This window comes from Primulina eburnea, chromosome 3 (assembly GCF_022965805.1).
Source record: "Primulina eburnea isolate SZY01 chromosome 3, ASM2296580v1, whole genome shotgun sequence".
Taxonomy (NCBI): Eukaryota; Viridiplantae; Streptophyta; class Magnoliopsida; order Lamiales; family Gesneriaceae; genus Primulina; species Primulina eburnea.
The window spans coordinates 45117797-45141552 of NC_133103.1; the positions used below are offsets into that span (position 1 = coordinate 45117797).

Genomic DNA, 23756 nt, shown 5'->3' on the forward strand with positions numbered 1-23756 from the left:
TGTCAAATTTACCGTCATGTGATCCTCCTATTTCCTCTTGTTTGATAAGACGTCCTTCAAATTTTTTGTATAATTAGGAATTGTATCAAAGCGTCAGCAAAAGGAAAATTAATGTGTGATTTCTTAAAAAAAGCTCAAGGAAGTTTGAAAACTGTGCATCATTTTTGCTTACTTAAGTGCATTAAAAAAGCAGGGAGAGTAACAATATTAGACTGTGAAGTGGGTGTACATGTAGAGTTAGATGACTTAAATTTTGGTGTCTCTGATTGTCCATCTTTTTCGTTGCTCTCTTCTTTATCCACCTTGGACTCCAACACTTTTCCACTTCTCAACTCAATGGCCTTGACTTGCTCTTTAGGATTCGTTTTAGTGTCACTTTGCAAAGTCTCGGGCTTCTAATTTGCAATCATCTTTGCCAGCTGTCCTATCTGATTTTCCAAGCTCTGAATTGAAGCATTCTGATTCTGCAGTCTAGCCTCTACGGAGGAAATAAATTTTGTCACCATCTTTTCTAAGCTAGAATTCTCTTCTTGGGTTTAGGCTTGTACAATTGCTGCTTCCCATACTGTTGGATTCTTTGTGAGCGATTTTGATTGTTTTGACCACCCAATTAAAAAATTATATGTTGTCTCCACCCATGATTATAAGTATTCGAATAAGGGTTGTTTCTATGATGAATCTAGCTACCCACATAATTTAATGGTTCCATATCAATTACATAGAAATGATTTCAATTTTTACAATCCTTCGTGAAGTGTTCACCACCACAAACATCACAAAATACCTCCCGAATATGCATAGCAGACTATCAAAAATTCTTGTTCAAAGCCTCAAGATGTACTTACACAGCAGTAAACTCATCCAGTTAATGCATTCTCATAGGTCTTCTTTAATTACTCATCTCAGATTGTAGATGATATCTATTAACAGTCATCTCCTCCACTAACTCATATCCCTCTTCCGTTGTTTTCTGCAATAGAGTTCCACAAGCTGCATAATCTATTATAGTCAAATTAAAAGTAGTTAAGACATAGTAAATAGTTTGTCCCTCAAGCCACAAAGGCATTTCATGATGTGGGCATCTTCATAACAGATCCTTGTAGCGCTCCCATGACTCATATAATGATTCTTGCTCGTATTAGGCGAAGGTAGTGATGTCGGCTCTTAACTTCATTATCTTTGATGGTAGAAAGTACTTAGTAAAAAAGACATTGATAGGCAAACAATGTATACATGTTTTAGCTTTATCTCTAAAAAAAGAAATAGCGCAAACGAGTAACATTATCATAAACTCCATCATGCTTATAAGTGTCGTAATTTCGAGAAAATTTCTTTTTTTGCATTGGGGTCATCCAACATTATTCTCCCCAATTGGCATGAGTTCTGAATCGTTTGGATTATGGCTGGCTCGATCACGTGTTGGTTTTCCTGCACGATTGGCTTCACTATGCTTGCATGCGCCCCATAAAGAGAAGGTTGGGAACAATCCATCATGGATATAGGTGCAGGGCTCTCAATGTTGTGTTCACTGTCATGCCTCTTGGCTTCTCTATTTTGTCCTTCATAGCTTTCATTTTGCCTTGGTTCTACCAATCTTTCCATCTAAAGCTTTTGTTGCTTCTTTCTTCTCCGAAAGTTTTCTCAATTTCTGTATCAAAAGATTCAAGCTCCAAGTCAATGGATCGTGGCATACAATAGAAAAATATGCGAATTAATCTGTTGGGAATTTCAGTTCATCTACCACAGATGATTCAAATAACTAATATCGACAGTTGTGTATGTTTTTGACAAGATCCCATAAATTATTAATATATTCTATCAAATTATATTAAACTAATTCAACACAATGAAATAATTAAAAACTTTCAATTATTTATCAAAGATGATTGCATGAACGATTTGTGAAATTTCTAAGCTTTCGACCTATTGGACTATCACTATCAATATGTATTCAATTTCATATATCTATATAAATTGTAAATTCACGGACTATGTTACTTTTTCGTATGGAAAAATCTTCTATCGAATTCAAAAATGTCATAGAAGTTAGCTACACTTCAATGCAAACAATAACATAATCAAACATGAAGCAAAAGTCGAGAATTAAATTAATTGAACAAATATTTTGGGGTATATCCTAAATCCCAACAAATATGAAATTTAGCTACTCAACATTACCACAAAAATATCAAGACAATGTTTGAACAATATCTTTAAACCAAAAATACTCAAAGAATTGAAGAAGTAAGAAAACGCAGCGTGAGAATCTCGAGTTCTTCCTCGCCTTCTCGACTTGGGACGTTTTTCTTCCTTGTGGTGGCTCAAGAATGTGTAGCCTCATGATTAATTTAGCGTATTAGGGCTATCATAAGATATAGATGCAACCATGAGTGCTCGAAAGTTGAACAAACAGAGAATATTCTTCTTTCCTTATCAAATCGCGCTAGGACGGTCAGAAAATACCACCCTAGGAAGGTCGCAAACAACCGCCTTAACATGCCTTTTATTGTTCTGCTTCCTCGATCTTCATGCATTTATGCTAGGAAGGTTGAAAAACACCACCCTCATACGACATCTTTTGTCCTACTTCATCAGTTCTCATCATTTTCCATCCTTTTCACCTACAATTCAACCAACGCATATGGTAAGTGTGGGGACCCGGGCTCTAACTCAATTCTTTTTGGGATTTAATTGGATCTTTGCTCGAAAATGTGGGTCAAAAATTTGCTTTTAATATTAATTCAATTGTATAACTAAAGCATATCATGTCTTTAACTGAAATAAACAACATAATGTACATACATGTCTGTCTAGTACAACCATACACCAGTGTTTAAAAGTTTCGGTACAAGTCTAGTACAAACAACTAGTAGCTGCAACGCCCGAGATCACCACTCTATCAACAATCTCTCATCTTCCTCGTGACCCAGATCCTGCCTCACCTGTTGCCATGCACACATACAGACACGACAACAGTCGGATAACTCCGGTGAGAACATATCCCAGTATAAAACATGGATGCATGCAATGTCATAAATCATGTACAAAAGCATAGCATATATCAATTAACATGAATGATAATCTAAGACATGTAAAAGAATACCAATCTGTATTCAACATTTAAATCTTGACTCGACTCATTTCTAATCTAGGGATCCCGGTGTGAATAAGACGGTCTGTCACCTACTCAACCAATCGGGGCGACGGTACGTCTTATTCCTAGACTTCGGTCAACTCTGTATCGAGGGTCTACACATAGAGCAAATCTACTCCTATGCGTCGATACACCGAAACGTCTAGTTTTGGCCAGTCTGCCAATATCTCCTATCTCAGGACTCGACTATAAATCAATAAACAAGGCATTACATAATGAAATGTAATAACAATCTAGTATGTGATTTAGGGAAACTCGTATCAAATCTGAATCGAGTTGTGCAATCCCGTGACCACATGAATTATACCTTTCTTCGCACAATGTCTGTCGAGATCTTGAAGTCGGAATGTCGAGTCTGACAATAACAACTCTGAAAGACAATGTAGACATACCATATCAATTCCCAATTCAACTCAGCACATATACAATTCAATATTCGGTTTTGATACAATTCGACGGTGTAACGGCGTACTTCTTCGATATCGGTAACTCAATAACACTAAGCTCAATATCAACAATTCATAACCTTATCAAAGACACAATATCATACTGAAATTATCCCATCTCAACTCAATATACATGCTGGAATTCGAAATAATAGCATACGACATTCGTAATTCGATCCGGTAGCGAATATATCAAGTTCAACATATCAAGAACATAATCTAAAGCTCAAATCTAAATTCTTCCAACACATAACTACCGAAACATGCTGGAAATAACTGAAACTTACATCCTTGAATAGCAAATGATGAGAGGAATTCAAAACCGAAGTCGTATATGAAATCGGATGGCTAAATTCTTCAAAATCACAAGTTTAAAATCAAGAGGAATGGAAACTCTCCCTTGCATGCTCTCGGTTCTGAGGTGTTTCTGAAATAGCTGAATGAAAGACAACACATCTATATTGCATGCTCAAGAACAAGTGTTATTATTTTTCAAATGACACGCACTACCGCGGGTGCGGTACACTAGCAGCGCGGGTGCGCTGTGCTCACGGCGAGTTCATGCATTTTCTGAATTTCGATCACCGCGGGTGCGGTCTCACCACCGCGGGTGCGGTCCTGTTACCACCGCGGGTGCGGTGTGGCTTCGCACAAATTCACCAATTTCTTCTCAATGCACCGCGGGTGCTGTATCTCTAACACCGCGGGTGCGGTATGGCTTCGGCCCAAACCTCACAATTTCAATTTAAATGTCATGCATTCTCCAACTTGTGAATCTCACATCCATAACAGCTGATAATTCTCGAGCCTTACAATAAGTCACCATAGGCATGAATTGGAAACAAAATGAAGAAAACGTGAACTCAACACACAAATTTATGCAAACATCAACTAAAATAAACCTAATAAAATATGCAACTACGACCCTATCACCGCTAACACTCGTTAACAGAAGACAACTTTGTTTGAGTACGTAGCTTCTAAAATCCTAGACGTGACCCGATTGTTAGGTTATTTCGTAAAATGTGATGATAAGTTATTGAGCTAATGTATATATTTCATAAATAATTATAAAAAATATATATTATATATTGACAAAAACTATGAAATAATTAAGAAAAAATGAAAAAGAGTGGGAGTGGGATTTGGTGTCGAAAGATTGCTACTTTAATGAGAGCCCTCGAATTGTCTTTCTCTGGATCTTACCCGAATCTCTCTATATATAAAAGTCGCACACACGTGTCCGTACATCTTTTACTTTATTTTACATTTCTTACCTATTTTTTCCCCCAAAAAATGTTTTTAAAAACGTCTCGCTACTTGATTTTATGAGGTAATTTTCAACTTAATTAATTTATGAAAAAATATTATATTTTATCTTAATAATATATATTTTTTCATTTTAAATATGAATCGAGTTTATCTGTGTCACAGATATAGATCCATTAATGTTATGTTTTATTTTTTTCGTTTTAAATATAGATTAGGTTGATCCTTCTCACATAAATAAATATTTAAAATCATTTCACAAAAATCTTATTTATGTTTTTATTATCCAATTTGAATATATATGTTTGTTAAATTCAATTACATTAAAATATTTATAAATGAGTTCAGAATGTTTAATGAATTAAAACCATCTATTTTAATGATATATATTTTCCTTTTAGGATTTTCTTATAAGTACACCGATACATATATAAGTTATTTTTTTATTATTTATTTATGATACATTATTATCTAAAATATACTGTCTATACTTACCATACATATTTGATAAAATATGTCGTAAAAATACATTTAAGTAAATTTATGACTCATGTATAGCAACCATATATCATGAATTTTAAAAAAAATTTAAAATTTCTAGATATTTTTTTTTATCAAGAATTTTTAAATTTTAAATAATCATGTCACTCATACACAAAAATGATTTTTTTTTAATCATAAAATTCATAAATTTTTTTTAAAAAAATTGAAGTTAACAAAAAATTGTATATATACATGCATCATGTATGAAGAGAATGCTAGTAAATAAGTAAATTGATTGCTTTATTTTTCCAAAAATATATATAATAAAATCAAAAATTGAAAATAATTCTTATAAAAAAAAAGTATACTAACCTAATTACCGCATTCTATAAAAATTGAACTGGTCTTTTGTAAGATGGCTTCACAGATCTATATCCGTGAGATTGGTTAGCCCGATCCATACATCGTGAAAAGTAATATTTTTGATATGATAAATATTAATTTTTCATGAGTTGGGTCTCAGAAATATGTCTCATAAAATAATTTTGTTACAATTTCACAAAAGTTTTTGCGACAAAAAAATTAGTAGTATTTTTAAATATTATGACATACTTAATCAGTAACATATCATAATGAGTGGTTATGTATTCAATAGTAATAAAATTTACCTATAGGATAATCATCCTCTTGATAATGTATTCTCTCCATCGACCATGTAAAAATTTGAATGGAAACATCACAAGTCTTCGACTCTTTTTAATTATAAATATAAGTAGAGTTGACTCGTTACACGAATAAAGATATGTGATATCGTCTCACAATATATCTATTGTTAAACATTATAAAAACTTTGTTCAAACCATTTTTCACCACGCTATCGTTGAATAATAAAATATCAAAATAAAAAATAAATAAATTGACAGCTTGATTTATAAGCATTTTATTCGTCCAAACATACTCAATTAACTTTAAATATATTTCCCAAAAAAATAAAAAACTTTTTGGAAAACTTTGACATAAATTATATGCAACGTGTAAGTTCCATCACATCATCTTGGAATCCAAAAATGTGCGAGAATAATGAAACACGAGAAAACGAATAGAGATAAAGTGTGTGAAAAATTCCTCCTTTAAAAAATAAATTTTTTTTTAATCGAATTAGCTATAATATGAACAAACAAAATTGAATTTTTAAAATATTTTTTTATAATAAATTTTAATTTTAAAACAATTATAATGGACATATTTAACTCTTAGTTAAAGGTCTATTAACAAGTTAATTTTAAAAATAATTAAAATAATATATAGGATTAATATTAAAATAATTGACGTTTCACTTGTAGCTTGTATAGATACTACAATCACAAATTTAGTTCAATTAATTTTATCAACATGCTATAAGATTATGTCCATTCTTTCGATTATTCAATATATTTAATTAGTTTTGATTTAAACTAATTTTTTGCTCGCCTTATATGTACAATTAAATCAAAATTTATATTTAAATAATTTATATATTTAAAAATTATGTAAAATCGAGTGTTTGCCGCTTTAACAAAAATTATAGCTGGTGGTAATAGTACAACTCAAATATTTTAAACTGCATAGCAGCTCAAGCATCATGACTAGATCGTTTTACTCATCATGGACAATTATCACACATCAACAACCCATCTCGAAATAATTGTACTCTTTGCAATCAATGTGAATCAAATATGTGATCTTGACTCTAATAATAATTACAAGACCGAACGTTTTCTGCTCTAACTTCTTTATTATATATCAATATATTTATTTCCCTATGTTTTTCAATGGACAAAATTTTGTGTGAGACGGTCTTACGAGTGGGTTGTATTTGTGAGACAGATCTCTTATTTGGGGCATCCATGAAAAATTATTAGTTTTTATGCTAATAGTATTAGTTTTTATTGTGAATAATGATAGGGTTGACTCGTCTCACAAATAAAGATTCGTGAAACCGTCTCACAAGAGACCTACTCTTTTCAATAATCACTATAATTTTTCATACATTAATTTTCCTGCGTTTATTCATATATTACTTCATTACATGACATCAAATTAACTTTCACGTTTATATCTAAATGTGTATTTTTTTTTATTTTTTCTTACATTTTAAATGCTTCGAATGGGTTCGCTACCCATTTGCCGACAGGGATGTGTTGGGACCCAATCGAGCTCGAATCAACTTCTTGTGCCTCCACTTTAATTTTGGTACCCCACTCCTACTTTGATATTTTTGAAATTATTGAATTTTGATTTTTAAATATTTTTAAGCTCGAATTGTATATTATTAAAATTATTCATTTTTCGAATGTTAAACCACCACATTTAATATTGAATAAACGAATAATTTTTTAATTAAGATGTGTTTTTTATGGGTATTTGAATAAAATTTTGTAGATTGATATCGAAAAGTGTTGATATCAATAACTGTCTCGTACTCGAAAAGATATTGAAATATGAAGTGTAATTAGTGCATAATTTAAAAGATTTGTGTTGTAACAACGTTTCTGATGTATCAAACTCCTTGTCATGTATTTCTCGATTCAATGAATTACATGATTATATAATTATTGAGAAAGAATTATATTTGCGGAGTAATAATTACTCTTGCTAGTGACCCAAACATATCTTGGGATTATAATATGATTTAATATATTTGAGTTAAATTGTTGTCACGTCTAAATATGATATTTGTTGAAACAAAAGACATTTTATCATATAAAATTGATTTATTTTTACATTTTTTAATAATCAACTCAGCATAATAAAAATTTAAAAATTTTTTAAGTATTATAAAAGGTAAATTGTGTTAAAATAAGGTGATCATATCAAGTTAGCTAAAGTATATAAGATGAAAAAACAATCTTTTTTAAAAGTAAGCAAGTGATGCATCACCTTTACTTACACTTTTAATTTCTTGCATTCTATCTTTGTTTTATAATTATCTATACTATATTATATATCATCACAATTTTCAAGATTTAATACATTTATAACAATGAAAATAGAAATATATTTTTTCATCCTTAATTAATAGAGTATGTCTCTTCTAAGATGGTCTCACGAGTATTTATATGTGATACGGGTCAACCCTACCGATATTCACAATTAAAAGTAATACTCTTAGCATAAGAAATAATATTTTTTTCATGGATGACTCAAATAAGATATATGTCTCACAAAATATGACATTTGAGATCGTTTCACACAAGTTTTTGTCTAATTAATAATATAGAGAGACCAAGAATATATTTCCATTATTGCAAGATGGGTAGGACATCAACTCGAGTAATTTGTGTCCTTCAAGGTGAAGATTTTTCATTGATTTTATGATTTTTTTTTATGACCAATTATTGACTACAATTCATGAAGCGATAAAATTTTGGAAAGTTACAGTATATATGTTGTAAAGTTATAATATGGTGAAAATTAAATTTGAATCTTATTTGAGCATGATGGTTTTATATATTTTTATTTTTTATTTTTATTTTAAAATTTAATATCTTTTATCTTTATACTTATTAGAATTTTGAAAATTAATTTTCAAAATGTAAAAATAAATAAAATCAAAAATAAAAAATGTATTTAATCAAAACACTGTATAGACACATGCAAATAATTGATATAAATAATATTTAAATATGTATTTGATATATCTGAGCTGCTGAAAAGCATTTTTCCCTATTTTGGGAAAAGTAAAATAAACATTACGATTATGTAAACAAAAAGCCATTACGATTTATCGCACTTTGGGACATTTTTCATGGGTCTGATCATATGGTGCATTTCAGTTAAGAGATGTTTTATTACAAATCTACTTTCATGAGACGGAATAATTCGGTTCATATTTACAATAAAAATTAATAATTTTAAAATAAAAAGTAATAATTTTGATTGATTATGACAGATTAGAAACCCGTCTAATAAAATTGATTTGTATAACGATACAAGAGTTTTCATAACTTCGTTTATAAATAGTTTCTTTACTTCCTCAAAAGCAAAAAAAAAAAAAAAAAAATCTTCACTTACATAGTGGTCAGAATAGGAAAAAAATGATTATAATGATGATACATTCGAGGAGGCCCGGGTCATGGATATCAAATGATCCCGAATCATGGATAAGGTTATGAGAATTTTTGAACCAATCCGACAAATATCCGGGCAAATCTATGGCCGAGACATAATCTCACCGGGCTAGTAGCAACCGGGCATATATCACGGGCTTCCAGACAAATTCCCGAGTGACGACTTTCTACCTTGGTTACCTCGATAGTAGCACCGCGCTCGAGTGTTGGTAGAATCACATAGATTTGACATGTCAGAGAAGTTGTCAGAAAGTAGGGTATGAGCAGCCGTCTTGTCATAATCAGTAAGTAGACATTGAAAACAAGGTTATCATTGACTTTTTTGCTATAAATATCAGGTTTTCTCAAATCTGATTCATTCATTCACATATATATCTTGCCCACACCATTTATGCAGCATCTCTCTTTTGTTTTTTCCTCACTCATTTGTTGAATTTAACATCAGAGTGGTCACGTCCGACATTCCTCCTGTGCTCATTCACGTGGTTATCTTCGTGTTTACAGGTCATCACTAGTTTTTCTAGGAAGAAGAATGAAATCTCTGGTTTGGAAACATCTCACTAAGCTCTCATTCCTCATCTTTTTCATAATCCGACCTGGCGCAAGTGTTCACGCATCTCACACTTATTTTTACCAAGTCACATCAAATGATATTTTATTCTTGTTCAATTTGGTTTCATCCATTATGTTATACGATTCGACAAATCTAATTCGCTCCAATCTCATATCGTACAAAATAGGTTAACTTTTATCATCACACGATCCGGAATCGGTCCGGTAACATCCTAATTTTTTTTTAAAATATAATAGTGACATTTTTTTGTCTTTCACACACACATAGACAAAAATATAACCTACGTTAGTTGTCATTATGGGGTCAATTTGAGGGCTTAATTGCTAACAAATAACATATTCTTATGAGTCAGGAAAAAATACCGAAATACTGAAATATCGAAAAATCATACCAAAAAAAATACCGAACTTACTGAAAAAATCGGTATACTGAAAATTTCGGTATGGTATCATATCGTACAAAAATTTTCGGTATCGGTGTCGATACGGAATATTTTTTTTTCGGTATTTCGGTATATACCGAAATATCGAAAATATTTTATTATTATTATTATTATTATTTAAATTTAAGTTTGGTATACCGAAAAAATGTTGGTATACCTCGATATACCGACATTTTTCGGTATACCGACAAAATTTTCGGTGTCGATACGGTATCGGTATGAATTTTTTTCATACCGAAAATTCGGTATACCGAATGTGCGATATCGGTATCAGTATAGAAAAATTCTATACCGATATTTTCGGTACGGTATATAATACCATAGTTTGATACGATATACCGTACCATACCACCCCTACATACTCTCTATCCTTGCCCAGAAATGACCGAAATAATTATAATTAAATCTGATGTTTATGTTTCCCAAAGAACAATAAACCTACGGCTATCCGAGCTAGAGTCGTTATATAATAATGATACACGCAAACAAATTAGCCTTACTACTTTAATAATATTGTTTCCTTCAAAACCATACATTGTATTTGTGTGTGTGTCTATATATATATATATATATATATATATAAATTTACATTTTAAAAAGTCAAAAAGAGTTGCTTACATAAAAACGATTTCTTGGATTTAATATAAATATAGTACATTGCATTATTAATTAATAAGAAACGAAAAAATGGAGATTCCCAAATGTTTGGAATATTTCTTCTTTTTAAAATCAATATATTCACTATGTCTCTTGCAGGAAAGATAACAATTGTTTTAACAACTAATATCATGTCGAATGACAATCGAAGTATAGCGTTGAACAAGTACATACTCGATTTCTATCCGCTTATGTGAAATTAAATTCTAAGCATGCTCGATTCGATGAATTTTTTTTTTTTTAAAAATTAGACCATTGAACAATGTTATATAAAAGCATTAGTTGTTCGTTTAAATAATTGAACATATATTGTTAAAATTCTTTTGCTACAATAAATAATGACATTAATTAACTCACTTCTTGTAGACTTGCCTCGCATTAAATTTCAATTTCCAACATATAATTACCTTCTAATTTACGGTTTTGTTATGTTGTTCGCATGGATAGTGCTTTATCCACTCAATATATGACATGTGTGCTGAGTGAATAAATCATGTTAACTTATTCAACTATAATGATGAATATACTAAATAGACGAAGACACTACTCATATAAATAGCATTTACCGAACCTTTTATTTACATCCCAAACCCTATGCCAAACACTTAATTATTGTTAATATTAGAACTGAGACCTAACTCCACCCCAAAAGCTAGCTCATGAAAGGGAGAGGATTGTCCAATCTCATATATACAACTCTCAGGTTATTTATCCAACCGATGTGAGACAATTAACACACCCCTCTCACGCTCATGAATGAACATTTGGAACGTGAAGTTTACAAATGACCTAATTATGGGCAGAACAGGTGGTCCAACACATAACGGTGTAACATGAGCTCTGATACCATGTTAAGATTGGAATTTGAATCTAACTCAACCCCAAAAACTAGCTCAATGGAGGAGGATTTCCAATCTTAACAATTATTGCTAGCAAAAAAAAAGTAATTATTAATTACTGAATAAGTTAATTAGTTGGCCATACCTCGGAATATGTAAATGTATTAATCAATCTTAGATGCTTCTTAAACCTCACGTCATAATTTAGTAATTTATATTCTCTCAAATATCCATCTTCACTAAATATATTTCATTTGTTACTTGTCACACGCATAATATTCTAATGAATATATTAATTCATGCGAGTAAGTCTCGTACCTAAAGTGAAAATAAATGTTTTAACATGAAAGTAATATTTTTTCATGAATCGATTCGAGTTTGGAGATTTGTGTTACAAAATTGACACGTGAGACCGTTTCACGTGAACTTTTGTGAATCCATGAATATTTCATATCAATGTAAATAACTTGATATTCTTTTTATGATATGTATAAACTTATATTGAAGAATCACACATTAAATAAAAGAATATAATTTGATTTTTTCAAACAGAGGGAGTGACACTTTGTATCTAAATTTAATATATGCTTTTGTGGTCTACCAATTATTTATTTTTATTATTATGTATATTGAAAGAATAGGCAGCATTGGTTTTACAAGTTATTCAAAGTTCGTGTCACATGCTATGGATTAAAAAAATGTAGTGGATAGATTAGATAAATGATTAATGGTTAAAAACGTATGAAAAACTAATTAAGACGCGATTATCGAATATTCGCATGCAATTGACTGTGGGATTATTATACTAATTACTTTATTTTTTTGGCATGTGACAAAAGACCTTGGGATTGAATATCTCTCTCGAAACCAAAAAATTATAAATTTTATTTTACCCAAATAAATCAAATATATATTTATGATAAATAATGATACTACGTCGTGTCTCGAGGAATTGCATGTTTGATAATTTATCCATGGTTTAATCAGAAAATATCCAAATGGGCCCGTATGAAATGATTGGGCCTGGTCTGTTTGGGCTGTAATTGAAGCGATGAATCCTGTTATTTTTATCTGCATATTCCTTTCATTACTTCCGACCCGGCCCAATGGAAGGAAGTAGAAATTACCTTTGGCAAATCATATCTTAATAATCAGATTATACAAATTGATTTTTACATATGTTTTCTAAGTTTTTCAATCTTATACTGGGAAATCAGAGGCACTAACTAAAATTTAATTCCCCCTGTTCTGTTTAAGACGAGCTATTGCCATAATTTGGATAATCGAAAAAGGACATTCCGTTATCATATCGACATTCCGTCAAAATAAGACTAAAAGCCAAAAAAACTAAGTTATATGGACAAAAACCTAAGTTTTTTATTAGTTAAATAATCAAAAACCTAAAGGCTAAAACTTGTGTGAGACGGTCACACGGGTCGTATTATTTGAGACAGTCTCTTATTTGGATCATCCATTAAAAAATATTACTTTTTATGCTAAGAGTATTACTTTTTATTGTGAATATCGACAGAGTTGACGCGTCTCACAGATAAAGATTCTTGAGATCGTCTCACAAGATACCTACTCAAACCCAAAATAGAAAAAATTAGAGGGCATATAAGAATGTTTCCGTTAGGTATATCCATGTGATTAGGAAATCTCAAATTTTAAGTTTAATCAAGCTTGTTATTCCAAGTCATAAAAATATAAGTTTAATATTCACAATAAATTAAATAATTCATTTTTGTTGAAAAATAATTTAAAATGTGTGTATTGAATATTTGAATGTTGAATATTTGAATGTTGAAAATAAGAGTTGTAAATATTGAAAATTAGTGTGTGATGATGTAGGTGATGATGAATTTTATTTTTGGATTATGTGTAAAGAATCTCTATAAATAGATCTCTCATTTGTGAAGAAAATCACAATTGAGTAGAGAGAAAAATAATATAAAGTGTGTAGTTTGGTAAATTTTGAGAGTTTGAGATTTTTACTTTTTACCATAAATTTTTATTTTTTCACAACACGTTATCAGCACGAAGCTCTAAAAGTCCTACATACTTTTCCAAGCTCCAAACAGAATAAAAAGGTAACAAAAGTAATAATATTTATTTTACTGTTATTTATTTATTGTGTATTTATTTAATATACAATATAATGTTATTATTAGAAATAATAAAAATAAATTTTTCAAAAACTTGTTATAAATCCTGGGAGGATGTTAAGACGACATCCCACACTCCCGGTAAGGGATACGACAAGTATAAAAGTCTATAAGGTTTCTAAACAAAATAAATTATGACACTCATTATAATATTATGATATGATATACATAATTATTTAAACATGTCTAATATTATATATACCATATTATTACCATAAAATTATACAAATACATACCTTTATTTTTTTGTACACCAACGGTCATAAATGGTAAAAAACGGCTAGTTTTTGCCCTATAAATATGATCTCACAAACACATTCAATCACTCTAACTTTCTCTTCTTCTCTAAAAATTATTAATCATCAAATTTTTCGAAGAAAGAAGAAGATGGCTTTCTCAAGGATATTTTTAATTATTTTGGTTATCATACTCACGAGTCTTGTATTTATCGGAGAATATCCTCCTCGTGCGTTTTCTTTATTTTTACAAATACTTGTACTTGTTGTTTATCCGTTACTTTGTATTGCAATATTTATTAACTAATTAAATGCATCGTAATTTTTTTAGTACCACCATGTCAAATTTAACAAAGCTCGAATTTGTTGCGCTCGACATCACGGGAAAGAATTATATGCCATGGACTCTAGATGTAGAAATGCATCTTGAGTCATTGGGTCTAAGCGAGACCATTAAAGAAAATGGCATATGCATGTCACAAGAAAAGGCAAGAGCCATGATATTTTTGCGTCGACATCTCGACGATGGATTGAAATGTGAATATCTGACTGAAAAAAATCCCATGGCTTTGTGGAAGGGATTAAAAGAAAGATTCGAACATATAAGAGAAGTTATACTTCCGACCGCCCGAGATGAATGGAATACATTGAGATTCCAAGACTTTAAAAAAGTCAGTGATTACAATTCGACGATGTATAGAATAATCTCACAATTAAAATTTTGTGGACATGAGGTCACAGAATCTGATATGCTTGAAAAAATATTTTCCACGTTTCATGCATCAAATATTACTCTACAGCAACAATATAGAGTACTGTGGATTCGCGAGATATTCTGAACTCATCGCCTGTCTTCTTGTGGCGGAAAAGAACAACGAGCTATTAATGAGAAATTATCAGTCCCGACCCACTGGATCAACAGCATTTCCAGAAGTAAATGCTGTAAGTAAAAATGAATTTAAACCTGGAAACCAAAATCAATTTCAAAGACAAGGTTTTGGTCGAGGTCGAGGTCGAGGTCGGGGACGTGGACGTGGAATTGGTCGTGGTCGTGGACTGCGGCCGTGGTTTTGAAAATAATAGAGATAGTTATTTTTATAACTCATCTCAAAAGAGCATCCCAAACCATCCACTGAAAAGGCATCATGAGAATACAAGTGTTAATGAGAATCACTCAGAAAGATATGAAAGTTCTTGTTACAGATGTGGTACTCCAGGACATTGGTCCAAAGTTTGTCGAGCTCCTGAGCACCTTTGTAAACTTTATAAAGAATCATTAAAGGGGAAAGAAAAGGAGACCAACTTCACTGAACGCAGTGACCGTTTGAGTGATTCAACTCATTTTGATGCTGGCGATTTTATGAATGATTTCTCTGGAAATGATCAATATGTTGGTGGGATAGAAATGAACAATATTGATGCTTGCAGATTTTCTCAACGATTTCTCTGAAAATGAACAATATAATGGTAGAATATAAATGTACAATAATTTATTTTTCATGTATTCATAGAATAATGTTTTATTGTATAATTATGATATGCGTTATATTTAAATATATATTGCCAGTAATTTATTTCATTGCATATTTTTTTGAAGTTCAAATATGGATGCTTTGAGCAAAGCTGAAGTTTGCATACTCGATAGTGGTACAATGCACACTATCCTCCGAGATAAAAGATATTTCTTGGAACTAAAACCAACAAAAACAACGGTGAATACAATATCAGGTCCTGTAGACTTGATTAAAGGATGTGGTAAAGCACAATTTTTGTTACCTAATGATACAAAATTTTTTATCAATGATGCTTTATATTCACCACAATCGAAAAAAAATTTGTTGAGTTTTAATGATATATATTCCCATGGGTATGATACTCAAACAAAGAATGAAGGGAATGAGAAATATATGTGTCTTATCACATATAAATCAGGAAAGAAATATGTGATTGAAAAACTACCAATGCTCCCTACTGGATTGCATTATACACATATAAGTCTCATTGAATCAAACATGGTAGTTGATAATTCTTCGATATTAACCAATTGGCATGATCGATTGGGACATCCTGGTTCAACAATGATGCGAAGAATTATAGAAAATACACATGGTCATCCACTGAAAGACCAGAAGATCTTTCAGAATAATAAGTTTCAATGTAAAGCATGTTCTCTTGGAAAACTTATTATAAGACCATCACCAGTCAAAATCCAAACTGAATCACCAATGTTTCTTGAACGTATTCAGGGTGATATTTGTGGACCAATCCATCCACCATGTAGATCATTCAGATACTTTATGGTATTGATTGATGCCTCCAGCAGATGGTCACATGTATGTTTATTGTCAACTCGAAATGTTGCATTTGCAAGATTACTTGCTCAAATAATAAAATTGAGGAATCAGTTTCCCGATTATACAATCAAGAAAATTAGACTTGATAATGCTGGTGAATTTACTTCCCAGACATTCAATGATTATTGTATGTCTATGGGAATCATTGTTGAGCATCCTGTTGCTCATGTACATACACAGAATGGATTGGCTGAATCATTGATTAAACGTCTACAAATGATTGCTAGACCAATGATTATGAAAACAAAGCTCCTTATTTCTATATGGAGACATGCAATTTTACATGCTGCTTCATTAATTCGCATCAGACCAAGTGCATATCATAAATACTCCCCATTACAGCTTGCATTTGGTAAAGAACCAGACATTTCTCATCTGAGAATTTTTGGATGTATGTTATATGTGCCTATTGCACCACCACAACGAAAGAAAATGGGACCTCAAAGAAATGTTGGAATTTATATCGGTTATGATAGTCCATCAATCATTCGATATCTTGAACCTCAGACAGGCGACGTGTTCACAACACGTTTTGCTGATTGTCATTTTAATGAGGAAATCTTCCCAATGTTAGGGGGAGAACAGAAACATACCGAAAAGGAAATTGCATGGTATGTATCATCATTGTTACATCTGGATCCAAGAATAAAACAATGTGAAAAAGATGTACAACAAATTGTACACTTGCAAAGAATAGCAAATCAAATACCAGATGCATTTGCAGACACAAAAAGGTGTAACTAAATCATATATACATGCTGCAAATGCCCCTGCTCGAATTGAAATTCCAAAGAAACAAATGGAAGATACTCATGATGTCATTAAATGCCTGAAGCGTGGAAGGCCAGTCGGTTCCAAGGATAAAAATCCTCGAAAAAGAAAATTCATAGAGAAACACGATGATCACAAAATAAAGAATGATGTTTCTGAAGAAACACATGATGATCACAAATAGAGAATGGTGTTCCTGAAGAAACACATGATGATGAAAATGTTATGTCAGAACCACAAACTGACGAGAATCATGAAATCTCTATCAATTACATTAATACTGGAAAAATATGGAACCGAAAAGATATAGATGAAATTGATGATATATTTTCTTATAATGTGGCAATCGACATCATAAATAATAACGAAGATCATGAACCAAAATCTTTTGGTTAATGTAAAAATCGGCAGGATTGGATAAAATGGAAAGATGCCATCCAGGTTGAATTAGATTCGCTAAATAAACGTAATGTTTTTGGACCTATAGTCCTTACACCTGAAGGTGTAAAACCTGTTGGATACAAATGGGTTTTTATTCGAAAGCGAAATGAGAAAAATGAAATAGTAAGATATAAAGCTCGACTTGTTGCACAAGGTTTTTCTCAAAGGCCTGGAATTGATTATGAAGAAACGTATTCTCCTGTGATGGATGCAATTACGTTTCGGTATTTGATTAGCTTGGCGGTATCTGAAAATTTAGAAATGCGTCTTATGGATGTTGTTACAGCTTACTTATATGGATCACTTGATAGTAATATATATATGAAAATTGATAGTCTAGTAATAGTTAATGTTTTATTTTCATATTTCCCGTTATTTTATTGACACTTTTTGGTGTAATTTTATTGTAGGAGGAACTTTTACAGTCATGGAGCAAATTTGAGCTAAAAAGGTGATGTTTATCACATTTGAAGGTTCCAAGATAGAGTTGAAAGTGAATGACCAAACCAGAAGAAGTCCTGGAATAAGGCGTGGCCACGCCTTATGACGATACTTCAGCTGCCAAAAATTGCAAAAAGAGGAAATCTAAATAAAACAGTATCTATTATTTTATATTTTATGTTTAGGGTTAATTAAGAAATAGTGGGTTTTTTATATTTATGTTTTTGGACCCAAATAAAACTCACCATTCACGAAGGAAAAGGATGCGGCAAGAGAGATTCAACAATTCTCCACTCACAAATCAACACATTCTCACGTGAAGAAAGAAAAGGGGGCGGCAAGATTCTCTCACAATTTTCTCCAACAACTCTAGTACTTAATTTTATTTATTTATTTTTATGGAGATTGTAAATCAAACCATGTTAGGCTAATTTTCTTAGACTGATTCAAGGGATAGTTTACTGTTTAATTTATCACTGTGAGGTTTTGCACTTTAATTTATTATTCTTGTTTGCCCAAATATTCGTTGATTTATGATTTAATTATATGAATGTTATACGTCAATTAATCTGACAATTTAATTTGATGTATGCTTTTCTAATGCTAACTATGAATTCAGTGATCCGTAATTGTCATGAACGATTGGTACATGAGTAGCGATAGATTAGGCGTGTTGTGCTATCATAACATATTTAATCTAAATAAATCGGTGAAACTCGATCTATCGATTGCAGCTATCTCGATTGTTAGATTTTAGGATTAACTGTTTTCACGAAACTAAAATGCTATCTTTAATTAATATGGAACGCTATCGTGCCCAGTTGATTATTGGTAAGTTTTGACTGGATGCTGGGTTCGGTCAATTAATTCAGGAAAACACAAGAATTTTAGCGGCTATCCCTATTATTCTAAGGTTAATGGTTTGGAATAACATGAATAAATGATTGATTAACCGATGAACAGTGAGATAATTAAATAGTAGAATCCCCTTGAATCAGTATTTTTCTCGTATTAATTTTATTCAATTTATTCTCGTCGATTAATTTTCAATTCTAGATTCATTATTCTTTCTTGCTTGGTAATTTTAGTTTAGATTATTTTATTTAGTAATTATCAAAACAAATCCCCCCATTTTTATTTTTTTATCAAAAGAAATATATCTACTGTTCCCTGTGGATTCGATCCTACTCACCATTACACTCATTTTTTATTTAAAAGGGTAGGAATTAATTTGGTGGTCAACGACAGCACACCAAATTTTTGCGCTGTTGCCAGGGAGCGGTGCAAGGTTAATTTCTTTTGATTTTTTTATTTTTTTTGCCTCGTTCTTCTCGTACAGGTGAACTCGAATATAATCCGGAAATCGAGAAGGCAGCTAAGAGATTGAGAAAAAAAAAGCAAGATTAAGGTGTGAAAAGCAACCATCATCATCTCCTTGTTTGGACGTATCATTGGACTCCGACGAAGACACTGAAAGAGAATCCGAACTTGATCTTAAGACGGAAAGAAGCGAAAGTGACCAAGAAGAAATGACAGGACAAGCTCAAAGAACACTCAGGGAGTTGGTTAATCCTAATGTTATTCAACAACCATTATGCATTCAATTCCCTACTACTGATACTACTTTTGAATTAAAATCTGGCTTGATTCATTTATTGCCTACTTTTCGTGGTCTTGCAGATGAAGATCCCCATAAACATCTGAAAGAGTTTCATATTGTTTGCACAGCCATGAAACCGCAAGGGATCACAGAGGAACAAATTTCACTGCGAGCTTTTCCATTCTCTCTAGCCGACAAGGCTAAGGATTGGCTCTACTATTTACCTTCTGGATCCATAACAACTTGGGACAATATGAAACAACAATTTTTGGAGAAGTTCTTCCCCGCTTCATGAGCGGCAAATATTAGAAAATACATTTGTGGGATTAGACAACTGCATGAGGAAACTTTATATGAATATTGGGAGAGATTCAAGCAGTTGTGTGCCAGTTGTCCACAACACCAGATTCCAGAACAGCTACTAGTTCAATATTTTTATGAGGGGCTCTCGCTCTTTGATAGGAACATGATTGATGCTGCAAGTGGAGGTGCACTGGTGAACAAAACGCCTCAAGAGGCACGAGCTCTAATCTCCAACATGGCTGCCAATGCACAACAATTCAGTACTAGGCAAGACAACCCTCCACGACAAGTCAATGAGGTAAGTGTTACTCCTATCGATCAAAAGTTAGATTTTTTGACATCTCTTTTGGAAAGGTTGGTTGCAGGACAAGTACAACAGGCCAAATCTGGTGGCACATGTGCGATGGTTGGACATTCGACAGACATGTGCCCTACATTACAAGAAAATCCAACACAACAAGTTAATGCAATCGACGGATTTCCTGGACAACCTCAGCGCCGATACGATTCATATTCTAATAGCTTCAATCCAGGATGGCAAGATCACCCGAATTTCAGCTATAGGAATCAAGAAGGTCAACAGGGATATCCACAACAAAATTATCACAAACATCCATCACTTGCGCAAGCCTCTAACTCAGGTATGTCCCTAGATGAAATTGTGAAGGTCTTAGCTGAGAACACTCAAAAATTTCAACAGGAAACGAGGGCTAGCATTCAGAATTTGAGCACTCAAGTGGGACAGTTGGCGACCTCAATTCACAAGTTGGAAGCACAAAATTTAGGTAATATATCTTGTCAGACAGTGATGAATCCAAGAGAGAATGTGAGTGCAATTACTTTGAGAAATTGTAAAGAATTGGATTTTCAAGAAATTGGGGTACAAGCATCAGCCAAGCAAAAGAAAGAGAATGAGATAAAAGTTGAGGATAAAATAATCAATCAAGATGATGCTCCGAAAGGTAAGTTTTCTTCTCTATTTGAGTATAAACCTATTCCCCCATTCCCCCTTGCATTGAATAGGAAGTGTGAAAGTATTAAGGAGTTGAACGACCTTATTCGTAGAGGCTAGGTAAATATTCCTTCATTAGATGTCATTAAACCAGTATCTCGTTGTGCTAAACTTTTAAAAGAATTTTGTGCTACAAAAAAGAGACATAAGTTGAAGGGGTGTAAAAGGGAAAAGATAGGAGAACATGTTTCTGCAGTCATTCAAAAAACTATTCCTATCAAATTCAGTGATCCTGGTATGTTTTCTATCCCTTGTATTATTGGCGATACTAGACTTGAAAAGGCTATGTTGGATTTGGGTGCTTCTATCAATGTCATGCCTGATTCTGTTTATAATTATTTGGAACTTGGACCTCTGACTAAAACCGACATTGTGATTCAATTGGCTGATAGGTCCACTGTTTATCCTAGAGGTGTTATTGAAGATGTTCTTGTGAAAGTTGAAAATTTGGTTTTTCCTGCAGACTTTTATGTACTTGACATGGAAAATGATGATTTAAACGGTCAAATTTTACTAGGAAGACCATTTTTGAAAACTTCAAAGTCTGTCATAGATGTTAATAGTGGTACCCTTACTATGGAATTTCATGGTGAGATTGTTAAGTTTAATATTTATGATACCATGAAATATCCTGTTAGTGAAAGCACTATTAATGCTCTTGATATCGCTAATCACTTGTCACAAGAAATTCAAAAAATTGTTGATAAGAATGATTTAGAGGAGATTATTGAAAGACCTGTTGAAAATTCTAATACTATATTTTCTCTCTCTGATTCACAGATATCTAAAATTGCGCAAAAACTTCCTCCAGATCGACCCAAGCATGTACTCATAAAAAAAGGGAGGAAATAACCAAGGGATAGGGATTTCCAAGAAATTCAAAGAAAACAAACATTTGCTGAAATTTGCTATGAAAATATTCAAGCGGATTAAAGTGGACAAAGTGACCATATATGAACTACCATGAGCAACAAGAAAGAATGAAGTCGAGCCAACGACAATAAAAAGAGGCGCTGATCGGGAGGCAACCCAATTTTTATTTTTATTTTTAGTTTTTATTATTTTGATTTTTTTTCCTTTACTTTTTTTTTTAAAATAGTACAATTTTTGTTACATTTTTTTGCAGAAGATGTCTTCTAACAAGACGTGACCACGTCTTATAAGAATACCACTTCTGCACAAAAAAAAAAAAATTGAAAAAAAAAAAAAATTACAGCAGAGGTCTTCACACAAGGCGTGGCCACGCCTTGTAAAACACCTCTACTGTTAAAAAAAAAAAATTACAGCAGAGGTCTTCGCACAAGGCGTGGCCACGCCTTGTTGAAACACCTCTACTGATTTAAAAAAAAAAAAATTCCAGTAGAGGTTTTCACATAAGGCGTGGCCACGCCTTATTCAAATACCTCCACTGCTAGGAGATTCTTTTTTTTTCCTTTTCAAAAAAAAAAAATGTAACCTATTTTTTATCCCTCTCTCTCACAGCAACGTCCACCACAGCAATAGGACACCTTGCTCTATGATGCCCAACAATTTTCAGGGGAGTTCTCTAACTTGCCTTGCTTGCTTTTACTGTCTATGTTGTGCATCTAATTTTGTGTCATTGAGGACATTGCCACATTTAGGTGTGGGAGGGTATATTGCCTTATTTCTCGTTTTAATTTTTTTTTCTTCTCATTTTTTGCATAAAATTAAAAAAAATAGTGACGTTGTTAGTTCCTAGCATCTAGTTCATTTGTTATCTCTTTCTTCTGAATCCTGATTGCTTCCGATGCGAAAAAAAATGATGTTTTCTTTACGTGCAAATGTTTTTGCATTCTCACGCTTGCATTATGAATAAGTTGCTCTTGATGATAGTTAGAGATGACAAGTGTGTGGGATTTAACACAATTGCTATATTTTTTCTTTGGTGAGCTTTGAGCCTATGAGCAATCATGATATCATGCTCCATTTTCTTTGATTGTGTGTTGTCATTGTATTGTTAATTTTTCTAGAACTTGCATTGTTATGCATGTCTTTGTCAACACTTTGTGGTGGATTAGGTGCATAGACAAAACGATAAGGGTATTAGGTTTAAACCATTTTCTTTCGTATTATCTGAGCCGTTCTTTGAGCCTACCCTGAATCATAGACCCCTAGTGAACCAAGTTTGAGCCTCAGCCTTTTTCTTTGAATAAAAATAATCACATTACAAGCCGTGATAAATCCTTTTTGTTGGTTATCCCCCGTTTTGAACCCTGAATTGGAGAATCATATAAACTTTTCACAAATAGCATCATTCAATCCAAAATAGTGTGAATTGTTGGGATTTAGTCAATCTCAAATCCTTATAGTCACCGTCTACAAAAAAAAAAAAAAAAACCAAAAAATGGGAAAAAGAAGAGAAGTAGACGAAGTGATAAAGAAAAACAGAGCCGAAAAAAAAAAAAAAAATTTGCTCTTGATGTTATAACGAGGTTGAAG

At 32.2% G+C, this 23756-nt stretch overlaps 2 protein-coding genes and 1 non-coding gene across 3 annotated transcripts; all 3 read left to right on the plus strand.

Moving 5' to 3' along the window:
* Positions 1 to 1064: 1064 nt before the first annotated feature.
* On the plus strand, positions 1065 to 1171 carry LOC140828757 (small nucleolar RNA R71). The gene has a single exon (XR_012117323.1). It is a non-coding gene; the product is annotated as a small nucleolar RNA R71 (small nucleolar RNA).
* Positions 1172 to 19910: 18739 nt separating this feature from the next.
* LOC140827378 (uncharacterized) lies at positions 19911 to 20276 on the plus strand. The gene has a single exon (XM_073190040.1). The coding sequence runs from the start codon at positions 19911 to 19913 to the stop codon at positions 20274 to 20276; it is 366 nt and encodes a 121-aa protein (XP_073046141.1).
* Positions 20277 to 20447: 171 nt separating this feature from the next.
* On the plus strand, positions 20448 to 22148 carry LOC140827379 (uncharacterized). Its single transcript, XM_073190041.1, has 2 exons — positions 20448 to 21246; positions 21391 to 22148. The coding sequence occupies exons 1-2, from the start codon at positions 20448 to 20450 to the stop codon at positions 22146 to 22148; spliced, it is 1557 nt and encodes a 518-aa protein (XP_073046142.1).
* The last annotated feature ends 1608 nt before the right edge of the window (positions 22149 to 23756 follow it).

Bases quoted from the DNA above. Each gene is read 5' to 3' on its own strand.
- LOC140827378 (XM_073190040.1), top strand. From the start codon at position 19,911: ATGACAGGACAAGCTCAAAGAACACTCAGGGAGTTGGTTAATCCTAAT.
- LOC140827379 (XM_073190041.1), top strand. From the start codon at position 20,448: ATGATTGATGCTGCAAGTGGAGGTGCACTGGTGAACAAAACGCCTCAA. The intron at 21,247-21,390 runs GTAAGTTTTCTT...TCATTAAACCAG, and splicing joins TCAAGATGATGCTCCGAAAG to TATCTCGTTGTGCTAAACTT.